At 34.2% G+C, this 13,075-nt stretch overlaps 1 protein-coding gene across 1 annotated transcript; it reads right to left on the reverse strand.

The window, feature by feature from the left end:
* Positions 1–1,646: 1,646 nt before the first annotated feature.
* LOC129284007 (putative nuclease HARBI1) lies at positions 1,647–9,189 on the reverse strand. The gene is made up of 5 exons (XM_064102060.1): positions 9,102–9,189; positions 6,186–6,260; positions 5,702–5,918; positions 3,392–3,679; positions 1,647–2,787 (listed from the first exon to the last, which is right to left on the reverse strand). The coding sequence occupies exons 3-5, from the start codon at positions 5,708–5,710 to the stop codon at positions 2,680–2,682; spliced, it is 405 nt and encodes a 134-aa protein (XP_063958130.1). The 5' UTR covers positions 5,711–5,918; positions 6,186–6,260; positions 9,102–9,189; the 3' UTR covers positions 1,647–2,679.
* Between the last annotated feature and the right edge of the window lie 3,886 nt (positions 9,190–13,075).

Genomic DNA, 13,075 nt, shown 5'->3' on the forward strand with positions numbered 1-13,075 from the left:
CCGTATAAATAATTAACGGAAAAAAAAAATTTGTCCGGAAATTTTGCTGCCGGAATTTTTTTTTTTTTGTCCGTAATTTTACGGATTCCTTTTCCGTAAAATTACCGTACTTTTACAAAATTCCCATGTAAAATACGGATTTTATTTACGGAAATTTTACAGAAAATTTACGTGAATTAACATGATTCCGTATAAATAATTAACGGAAAAAAAAAATTTGTCCGGAAATTTTGCTGCCGGAATTTTTTTTTTTTGTCCGTAATTTTACGGATTCCTTTTCCATAAAATTACCGTACTTTTACAAATTCCCATGTAAAATACGGATATTATATACGGAAATTTTACAGAAAATTTACGTGAATTAACATGATTCCGTATAAATAATTAACGGGGAAAAAAAATTTGTCCGGAAATTTTGGTGCCGGAATTTTTTTTTAAAATCCGTAATTTTACGGATTCCTTTCCGTAAAATTACCGTACTTTTACAAAATTCCCATGTAAATTTACACATTTCCGTAAAAAAACAAGTTTACAGAATTCTTAAATTTTTAACAGATATTTTTTAATCAGTAGATACCTTACAATAGGAACGCTGATTTGCTATTTAAACATGTACTCCCAAACACATGGTAGATTGTATGAATGCATTCACTTAAGGCCTGAACAAAAATTGTGTTGCCCTTTTCTGACCTGGACGAATCGGGCCAGCTTTTTTCAATAATTTTTATCATACTAAGCTTACTATTTCTAGAAGAAAACATGGCAACAGTGATTGTGTCTCGCCCACTCATGAAAATAACCAGAAATATCGTGATTTGCGAGGGCACACAACATAATTGTATTGAAACTTCATTGTGAAATGACTGGGATGGAATAACACATAAACTTTAATGTTGACCTGTAAATTCAATTCAATTCAAAATGGTTTATTAAAAAAGGCAAAAGCCGAATTGCGAAAATTTACATTTCAAACAAAATCATCAATAACAAGGTAAAAAAACGTATAGTACTACGAACAAATTTCAATATAGACATATGTAACAAAGTTTATCATAAATAAATTTAAATCGATACTGATCAATAAAAAAAATTGAAAAATATTCAAAATACATGTAAATATGAGTGGATAGAGGAAATGAATTGGAAAGCAGAAAGGAATAGAAATAGTGGAGGAGAGAAGAGAGGCAGAGAGAGAGAGAGAGAAGAGAAGAAATTTATGGTGGAAGGGAAACAGAGAGAAAAGGGCGAAGAAGCAATTAGGTCACATTTTTTCATACATGCTGCAATAATACATATTTTGGCAATTTTTGTGACTTCAATTCAAATATTAAGTTTACGACTAGATATCAGTGAATAATTGCTCATATGAAAGAAAAATATTTTGATTAACAAAGTAAAATGAAATGAAATGAAATGAAATGAAACTTGAGTTCGCCAAACATAAAGAGAACTCAACATTAGAATTAGTATGTAATCTGCATTTTATAAAAAACAATCGTTTAATGATATCACATTTTAAGAGTCCAATGAATGATGAGTTTTTTAATTCTCAGCCATTCGTAGTTTGATATTATTATACATGTAACGATAGGGGAAGATATATAAAAAAAAAACTACTCCTTGTAATCAATTCTTTTAGAGTTAAAGGTAAATGCTAGTTTTGGTAACGATATCAAAATGAGTTCGTACAGAATCCAATGAAATGACCACCAAAGTGTCTGTTTGTATAAATAAAACATATGTGCCAAAGGATTCTGGAAGAAATTGTGTAATTGCTGAGAAATCAGCAAATAAGCACAGGATTCGGGTAGAGCGTCGGGCCCGACATTCAAAGCAATAATTATACACTGTCCCACGTGCGCTTATCTGTGTTGGGGATCTTCAGCCTGAACATTTTTCAGCGTAGATTTCAAGATTTCACAAAGTTCAGTTTATGTAACTGTACCAGATCTAGATCCTCGATGATATACTGACAATTAAGCCTTGTTTTACAGACTTTCTCATGAAATCAGTGTTTACTGCAACTACTGGAATTTCTCTTTAAGGTGCCAAATCAACGAGGGCAAGGGGCTATTTCTATATCGTGAAGTTCGACATCGCATCTCTACTGTTCCGGCCAAGCTTCTAGTCTGATATTGACAAGTCCTATTTTGAGGTAGAAGGTGATACAGTTTAGACGTGGGGATTTGCATAGACTTCGCAAACGCAAGACAAGAGTTTGATCCATCTATCTTCAAGAGACATCAGTTCTGACTGGAGTAAAGCATGCTCATATGAAGAATATGCTGCTCCAAAAATGATTCTAAGGGCACGTTTCTGAAAACGTTCGATGACTTGTACTTGTTGTTTTGTTAGTGCTCCTGACCATACAGGTACAGCATATTCAACAACTGGTCTCACGAAACTAGTATATACAACTATAAGGTCCTGAAATTACAGACTATGATATTTCAAAGTGTGAAGAACATATAAACGACTATTTGCGCGCTTGACCATATATCCAACATGTGTAGACCATTTCAAATCTGACTGGATTGCTACGATGAAGTGACACATCATGGAGTGAGAGCACCGTCGGGTTTGGTACATTTCTACAAAAACTTATGTCCATTGTGGAACACTTTGACCTTACCATGTGACCTCCGACTGCAGCATAACATGCAGGTCGCCTAAGTACATCTACCATCCAAGTTTGGTTGAAAAGTGACTTACAGTTGCGGAGTTAGGTGTGCTGCCAGGCCATCTGGCAACGATGCTTGTTATTTTCCCAGCCTGATCACAAACAACCTAGCAGAAGACAAAAGAGGAATATCAAATCTTACATTCATAACTGTCTCTATATCGTTCTGGGCACTTAATTTTCAATTTTCTTTGGGACATCCAATGGGAGCACACAACAATTGAGTTTTGCAAGTTTATCACATATTTGGAATGCAATTTTAACATGCATGCACATAAAAATTATTGGTGTGCTTTCCATGTTAGGTTGATTTATCCAACAATCACCCCACCCATCCACTGCTTCCATTGCTCAGTACTTGGAAAAAAAAAAAAAAAAAAAAAAATGCATATTAAAAAAATTTGCTACAGAATTAACTACTCATTTTAAAAATTGCCCAATCAAATACGAATCGAATAATTACTATAAATGAAACTGAAGTGATAGGAAATCCTAGGAAAGAAAATTAATGTCACATTCTTTTTTTTTGCCAAACTTTTTACAAAATAGTACATTGTTCTAGTTATAGTAATTTAAGTGGCTTTCACATTTGCTTGTATAAGCAATTGCAATCATTTGATCACAATATATGTCGCACACAATCACAAAGGTTGCAAGCAGTCTCAGCACTAATTGTGAAAAGGGCCTAAGAAAGGGTGTAATTAATCTAACCTGTACATTGATCGAGTATCTATTCTTCCTGTTGAGGAAGTATATTGCCTGATCCACACCAGGGCTCCTGATGTAGACATGTGTCCCATCAATTGCACCTATCACTCCTGGAAATCTGCAGTACTGGAAGAACTGTCGCTGAGTTGCTTCAACTTCTTCTCTTGTCGAAGGAAACTTGATGTATTGCCTTTTCCTTCTTGCTATAGCTTCTGACACATCTTTGATGATTTCGACACATTGATGACTGTGATATTGCTGCCTCATCACCATGCATCTTTTGAAATGATCCTGTAAAATCAAACAAACCATATGGTTGATAGGTCATTGTTTTGAGGTAATTTTAAAACATTTCATTGAAGCACATACAGATGATACTTCTGATGACAAAAAAAATTAAGCACATATTTCATAAGAATATTCATCTTTTACAAATATCAGACAATTTTCTGCAATTCATTTTAACAAATGGAAGGCCTCTTGCAGTGTCGCCATCATACGCAATTCGATATAGCAGCAGTACTGACTTCAAAAACAGCTATTGAATAATGTTTATTTTCTGCCCCGTGCTTTTGACTTTTTACCTTGATGTTTTTGCACATCTATTGATAAAAGTTCGAAAAAATTGGTCAGTAACCCCAAAGTGTACCACTATATAACATGGCGCGCAACATACATGGTATTTCCCATACATAGTAGATGTCTATGTGTGTAATTCACATGATTATAATTCAAATAAAAAAACATTTCTAAATATTCATTTGGAACTTATGATAATCATGTGGAAACCAACTCGCATATCCAATGAGCTGTCACCTTTGACCTGCGGACTCCGAATTTGAACTGAGCCTGTATTTTGGTGTCCTATACCTACACACCAAATTTTTTTTATCCATTAAATATTTTTTTACTTATTGCGTGGAAACCAAGTGGGGGGGGGGGCCGACGGACAGGGGCATTGCATGACCATCCAGGCGCCATTTTGTAAATTTCTAGTCCATTTGCATACTATTCCTAATCCCATCCTTACTCTCTTATCCTGCATGCTACACACTTCTAACAAATTGCTGTAGATTGTTTAAGAGTTGCTCTTCATATGAACATATGACTTGCCCTTGAAAATGCCGTCTTCATGCCCTAAATTCAAATCCGAAATAGTCTACATTAAAAAAATTCATATTTATTGAAATGTAAAGTAGGAAAATCATAAAATGGCCGTAACTTCCTTGTTTTTATTCATTTTGGTCTGATTTGGGAACATGCTTCCTTATTCATCTGTTTTTACGCATCAGTGACCATTACCTTTAGAAATAGCGCCCTCTATTGCAAAGTGGAAAAATAGTAAAATGGCCATCACTTACTTGTTTTCATTTATTTCAGTTTCATATTTTCAAGATTGACTTATGATAGTCCAAATTCAATTGTTTTTTTTTTTCATTTTACACATCAATGACCATTATCTTCAAAAATAGCACCCTCTATTGCAAACTAAAGAAATATTATAATGGCCATGACGATAAGTTCCTTGTTTTCATTTATTTCGGTCTCATATTTTCAGGGTATGCTTATGGCAACATCCCTCATAATCCATGTTTTTTTACGCACATCAGTGACCATTACCTTTAAGAAATAGCGCTCTCTATTAAAAAGTTAGAAAACAGTAAAATGGCCATCACTTCCTTGTTTCCATTTATCTTGGTATCACTTTTTTAGGGTTTGCTAATGGCATCATCCCTCATATGCAAAATGTTTTTTTTACGCATCAGTGACCATTGCCTATAAAAATAGCGCCCTCTTAATATTTTGAAAATGTATATCCTCAGGAGTTTTCTCTTTATCTCCTTCTGTTTCTTGCCCTCCATAAAATCACAGGCGTCAATGCATGCACATTGTTCTGATACGATTGCAGCTCTAGTTTTTTGTGTGTATGTTCATCTCGAGTTGTTATCTATGTGCCAAATTTCATAGCTTTTCATCGCAACACAGCCAAGTTTTTTGGGGGGGTGGGGGTGATCTGCCAATTTAGGGTTAATGACGAATTTATAACTCTAACCTGACATAACAGTTCTAACAGCAGAAACAGCAGAGCTTCACTCCTGATGTGGTAGTTTTGGAATTTTTAAGTATGCAATTCATAGGTACTTGACTGTTTGCTTAAATGATACTCTTACTTATGTGATCCCTCTCTGATTTCTAGATATTGTCATCATCATCAACTTTGTCTGGAGTCCTAAAATTAATAGAAACAACCTCAGTCAAATAGATTTAACAGTGCCCAGAAACATTCAATAATCGTTTAATTCAATTACTCACCCACTGCATGAAAACGGAGAGCCGTCAACACCTGCAAATAAACGGGAAGTGGATCATTCCTCTGTGTGTCCCTCTTCAATTCGGCTTCCAGCATGTTGATGATGTAAATGACGGTTTCTTTTGACAGTCGATACCGATCTCGAAATGGCCCATCCTCGTACGATTCCGATGGATTTCTAGCATCCCGTAGCCCACGACGTGGTCTTGGCAAAGGTAGCTGTACATGTATGCAGAAGAGTTGAATATTATTTTTAATTCTTTTATTTTGTGATCTTTATAAACGTTCCAAACAGTGAACATGTGCATGTAGATTTGATTACACATCTACCAACATAATAACTGCAATCTTAATTGTCTTCCCAAGATTAACAAAAATTACATTCAAAATGTTATTTCAAGTTTTCATTTTTGTTGTCTCATCAAATCATTTCAATAATACTTTTAAACAAATTAAAACAATGTAAACCAAATTTATCAATCATACCTCTCTTAGCAATTCAAGGTTGTGAAGGTGGAGATAATCCATGGGTATAGGTAGATGTCAACCGATGACGTAATTCTGTGAAACAATTGTCAAATAACACAAACATTATTTTTTAATAAATACCGGTAGGCAAATAATTGGAAACATATACATATAAAAGTAATTCATTGGTTTATCACTTTATACAGATCTCATAGTGAATGATAAATAAAACAAAAACATTGTAATCATTTGTGCGAGATGCCTTTAAAAATTAAAAAAGTTTTTTTTTTTGGGGGGGGCGCTATATTTTCTCTATTTGCAAGTGAAAAAGATTTTAGAACGAAATTTAAGTAATCAACTCTTTAATATTTCAGCCTCTAAAAATTGGCCTGTGCCGAAAGCAAAAGAAAGGTATATTTTTAAATGCAATTTAGGCAAATTGAAAAAAAAAAGCATTTCTTTCTCCTCTTTAAATGCACCAAATAGTACAAAATTATATGGGGTCTTCGGAAATTTTATTTGATCTATGAGAAGCAAGTTCCCATAGAAGAATAATTACAGCTGAGAACAAATTTTGCTTTCTACTATATGGTCAACATATAGTCAATAGACCAGCATGTTTCCACTTATATTGCACTTTCATTTGACCGGCATGTTTCCATTTTCATTACAGTGGACATTGTATAATAATTTAATGAAACACAAGTGAAGACTCTCTTTAATTGATATGTAATGGGAGAAATAACGTTAGACTGAGGACAAAATAAAAGACCTGTTCTAAAACAAACAATTTAATCAAATAATTGGAATGTAGCAATCATCATTATAAAAATTTAAGCTTAAAAAGAGAATCATTTAATTAAAGATAAACCCACAGAGCTGTAAGAAACTTCAACCCGGGCTTCAAACCTTCACAATCACATGCACACTGTCACTAAACCCATGCCCACACGTCCAGAGGACACATGTACAGCACGCTTCGCATTACCTAAAGCGATGTTCGTGCAGGCTCCACTCCACTTCACTACCGCTACACTGTACGCTCCAACAAGGTCGTCTACATCGCTTGAGCTGAGGTAGCTTCGCATCACACATACACACATGGAACACACTGTCTTAACTGAATTATCAGTGAATGGCTGAGAATGGAAACCCGTCGGTCGCTAGCCAGCACTAAGTCATTACTAGATCTACCTCGAGCGAAGTTCGTGCAGGCTCCACTCCACTTCACTACCGCTAGTGACAAAGGTGGGATGGAAATGTTATTTATTGTAAAAATTATAGAAAAAAATAAAACGAGGAAAAAATTTTTTTTCCCATACTCGTAGAATATTTTTGGTATTTTCTGAACCATCCAATAATAATATAAATATTTATGCTGTTTGACCTGCGACCGATCGCATGCGATGTTTTTAAATCGGCCATGAATAGTGACGTGTGAGGAAATAGATACATCATACTGGCTCAAAATCAACAATTTAGAGGATAACCAGAGGATGGACACGGAGTGAAATACGGGTGAAGAGTAAGAAATTAAGCCATTTTTCTTTCTCTTTATATTTTTTGTTATGATTTTTACAATAAATAACATTTCCATCGGCCACCCCACCTTTGTCACTCGGAATATCCGATCGAGTTCACCGTCCCGAAGTTTGGGTAGGTGGAGTGTAGTGTAGCGGTAGTGAAGTGGAGTGGAGCCTGCACGAACTTCGCTCGAAGTATACTAGATCTAACTAACTGTAGTTGACATTGGGTGATTTCAAGTTCGGTGTTGGTGTTGAGAGCGTAAAAAGGCCGCTGAACCGAGCTCCAACGCCGAGCTGGGACTGGGTTCAGAGGAATGATACCAATTGCGTTATCGATAGCACATGACGTCACGCCTCTGCGCTGCGCTGCTAAATCATCTCAACTTCACGCGAGAAGTCTCGACGACGAAAATGAAATCGGAAAGAAATGCATTAAATTCTCATCGTACAGAATACATGTACCAATGTTTTAATTAATTCAAGAATTCGAAAGAGTGAACATTATTCTTTATCAAAATATATACAGCTCAAATGATTTGTTCTACTACTAGTACTAGCTCATCTTAACTGTAAAAGCTAATTTTACGGGGATGTTTCAATGTGTTTGCCGCCTGTTCACGAGCTTGAGATTGCCAACACCAACACCGAACTTGAAACCATGATTTTCCCAATCCCTGGGGGTTGGTGTTGGTGAATGGGGAAATTGCACGTAGATCGTCAACACCAGCGCAGTGCTGGGTTCAGCAGACGACATTCAACACGAACTGCCGGAAATACGTCATATTTTCCGAGGTCAATCCCAACACCAGCCTGATTTCAAGTAGGCCTACGGTGTTGTGGCTGGTGTTGTCACAACACCAACACCAGATTTCAACACCGTACTTAAGTTGAGTTGAAAATCACCCATTTTTATTGACATTGTCATTGATTTGATTTAGAATTAGGGCCTAGATCTAATCTAATCCTACCCCTTTAAAAATTTTAATTTAAATAAGTAGGCTAGGCCTAATTAAGACGTTTATGCCTAGGCCCTACCCTAATTGCACAAATTTAATATTTTCATCTTGACATTTACAAATGAAGATACAAATGAATATATAAATGGCATCATAATATAAATATCCTTGTGAAGCTCATAATTAAAACAAGCTTGGCCCACGGCTTCGCACCTTCGATTCAATTCGTTCAACCACAGTGTCAAAATATCCAACACTCAAATGCACCAATGGGACTGTAGCAGCGCGTACGCGACGATACATTGCATCGTCTGGACTTGTCAATGCCAAAACCTTGTTCGTAATCATGAAAACCAACACTATTAATTTCATATAACAGCATAAAACGTATCAATATATTCCAGAGAAGCACAGCAGAAATTTCTTTTACGAATTCAAAGCAAAATACTTACGAATTTCTGATCAAGAAGATCACTTGACACATCCAAGACCGCAAGGAAAATTCTCTTTGCTTCGCGGGCTTTTCACAAACTTCTCAAGTGCGCATGCTCGAAAAAGAAAACTTATCATTTACTTGATTTTTCTGTAAATTTTACAAAGTTTCCGTAGAAATTGCACTTTGCACATATTATATTACGAATTAATCTGTTAAATCGTCTCTGTAAACTTACATCTACTTTACAGTAAATTTACAAAGATGTATCGTAAACGTCTCCTTGTAACGTCAGTAAATTTACCATTATAACCTGATTTTTCTTTAAATTTTACAAATTTTCCGAAGAAATTGCACTTTACACATATTACAAATTAATCTGTTAAATCTTGTCCATAAACTTACATCTACTTTACAGTAAATTTACAAGATGTATCGTAAACGTCTCCTTTCAATAATGATCTTCACTACAATTACGGACAACGTCAGTAAATTTATCATTAACCTGATTTTTCTGTAAATTCTACAAAGTTTCCGTAGAAATTGCACTTTATCTGTTAAATCTTGTCCGTAAATTTACAGCTACTTTCTAGTAAATTTACAAAGATTTGTACAGTAAACCACTAAATGTCTCCTTTCAAGTTTACGGATAAGATTAACAGATTTATTTGTAATATGTGTAAAGTGGAATTTCTACGGAATTTTGTAAAATTTACAGAAAAATCAGGTTAATGATAAATTTTCTGACGTTGTCCGTAAACTTACATCTACTTTACAGTAAATTTACAAGATGTATCGTAAACGTCTCCTTTCAATAATGATCTTCTGTACAATTATACGGATCAAAACGTTTGTAGAATTGATCATTTACCTGATTTTTATGTAATTTTTACAAATTTTCCGTAGAAATTGCACTTTACACGTATTACAAATTAATCTGTTAAATCTTGTCCGTAAACTTACAGCTACTTTCTAGTAAATTTACAAAGATTTGTACCGTAAACCACTAAACGTCTCCTTTCAAGAATGATCTTCACTACAATTACGGACAACGTCAGAAAATGTATCATTAACCTGATTTTTCAGTAAATTTTACAAATTTTTCCGTAGAAATTGCACTTAACACGTAATACAAATTAATCTGTTAAATCTTATCCGTAAACTTACATCTACTTTACAGTAAATTTACAAGATGTATCGTAAACGACTCCTTTCAATAATGATCTTCTGTACAATTACAGAAAACGTCTGTAAATTTGATCATTTACCTGATTATTATGTAATTTTTACGGGTTTTCTGTAGAAATCCGTAAATTTACAATTTTATTCCGTATTTTATCGTTTACGGACGATTTCTGTTAAATTTTGTCCGTAAAATTACGGCAATTTTTAACAGTGTAGAAGACCTTGGAACAATGTGCTTAATGTTATTTTTGTCAGGTGATTGTTTCACTATGACATAGTTCTTCAACCCAATGCTGTCTATGGTGGCACATCTCACTTATCTTGTGGCTGTGATGGTCGCTACTCAGTTTGGCGTGCACCTATCCTTATCTCCTGTCCTTTGATTTGCTCAGCTACCCGTTACTTCTCTTAATCTTTTATACATGTATGATGGCAGTTATGCATCACCTCTACAAAACATGTCAACAGGCTCTAAAATGCATACATGTATATTAGATCACATTACATTTCTTACCAGCATTATAAGAAAAATTAGAACATTTTAAACCAAATCAAATAAAAAATATAATTATCTTGATTTGATTGAGTTCTTTTCATGGTTTTCGCAATCATCTGCGAGAAGTGGGTAAAGCACAAGAGTGACATGCTGACATGCATTTTGTGCATGGCACAAACACTTAACCTACACAAATGATGTCTGAACACAGATGTTGGTGGTCTGGTAGCGCATCTTGAAGTGCTGCCTTTTCTTTTAAGGGTAAATTCCACTTGTGGTAACGATCTCAAAATGAGTTTGAACATAATCCAATGAAATTGCCACCAATTGTTGGTATGTTTAAATAAAAAATATGTTCCAAGTGGCTCTGGAAGAAAATGCGTAATTGCTGAGAAATGAGCAAAACAAAGCACGGAATTCCATCAAATGTCAGTATTTTTCCAAGCATAATTTTGATAGACTGTCCCACATACGCTTTTCTGTGAATTAGTGATCATCAGAATTAACAGTTTGAGCTAAGAATTCATGATTTCACAAAGAAAAGTTTACATTAATATACCAGATCTAGATGAATGATAATATGGTGACAATAAACCTTGAATTTAAAGACTTTCTCATTAAATAATTGTTTGCTGCAACTAATGTCTTTTGCCTTTAATGTCACATGTACATGATTGGCTTGATTGGATTTCATCTGATCTGAGCAATTTTTGTTTTCCTACCTGTGCCTGTACATGTTTAAGAATTTGACAGAATCTTAAAAACTTCTTTATGTTTTAAAACATAAATCTTATAAAAACAAATTATTTCAATGAAATGGTTACTCTCTTTTAAGAAAGAATCAAATATTATAACAAAAGATGCCACCTCCAAAATGCAAACAAGAATAGGTAATTTGGATTGTATATTATTACATTTTCTAAACCCCTTCGTAAAGAAATATTCAAGGAATCATGGTCACCCTCGCTGAAAAATAACAATTCAAAATGAATATTATTTTACTTACCACTGAAAATTACTCTTAGTTCTAGACATTTACAGATGTCATGCATACCACAGACCATTATTTTGCTTTAATAGAGATATCAACCTACTCATTTTTTCTTATTACTTTCTAAATAAAGTTGATACTTCATAAGGTTCACTGCATGACAATTGATTTCTTCTTGCATACAGTATCAATGCAGGTATTGAAGATTTCAAGCTGATATCAATAAATCCATACCCACCCCCCAAAAAAAAATTGAGTCAACGCCATTCTGGTTCCAAACATGATATTTTCCATGAAGAGACCTGATAACGACACCCCACACCATATCCTCATTCGCTTTGCTCCCTCACAGCTTTGCCATTTAGATATGTATATTTTTTTTAAAATGCCACTCACATGCCTGATATTGATGGAAACCTTGAACATCTGAAACCGTGACATCTGGATATATTCATCTGGTAGTTTCAATAGTTCACATTACATATATGTTACCATTTAAATGTTAGATTTTATGCGTTTGAGTCCATATTTGATTGTTCTTCCTGCATGAATACTGACTTCACTTATTAATGTACATGCAGTAATGATGCGGTAACAAACCGTTCTGTCCTCTAGCTTTTGTTGACTGACAATTTGAGCTTAATTAATTTATTTATCTCTGAGCATTTGAATATAAAACTATATCATACAGATATATCCAAGCTTTGAGCACATGTGCACAGGAGTACTTGGCATGTTTACATGTATGTATTACATCAATATAGAATTCAGTACTTTTTTCTGAATATTTGAGAGTGGTAGGCCTATTTCTTGTCATCTCTGGTTTTCAGACTGTGCTCTCTGTCTGAAATTGTTGACATTCCAACATTAAAAACTCCATATTCTATTCTATTCTACTCAGTATTATAATCTTCTTCCTAACATTCCTATTCAAGATGAAAATTATTTTATCTTTTGTGCTATGTTTACATAAATTATATGTAAAAAATGGTACTGTGTACAGTACATTATGTTGCATGCCAAAACAATCTACTAATGTAGTATTCTTAGTTTAAATAAATATATTTTATATAGTTGTAATGTCTCATTTTGTACTATGTACAGATTGTATTAAAACTTTTAAAAGTTTCTATGTCACGTTCAGTTTTGTATTTATGGGGAAAAGAATTTGGATTATTAGAAAATGCAACATAAAACTGACTTGAATAATTAGTCAATTTGCACATGTGTTAGTGGTTTTGAGATATACATGTACAGTATTTGTGTTTGCATCCGAGTTACTTATTGTAACTTTTTATTCATTTTCAAGGAAATTAGGATT

This window comes from Lytechinus pictus, chromosome 7, assembly GCF_037042905.1.
Source record: "Lytechinus pictus isolate F3 Inbred chromosome 7, Lp3.0, whole genome shotgun sequence".
NCBI lineage: Eukaryota > Metazoa > Echinodermata > Echinoidea > Temnopleuroida > Toxopneustidae > Lytechinus > Lytechinus pictus.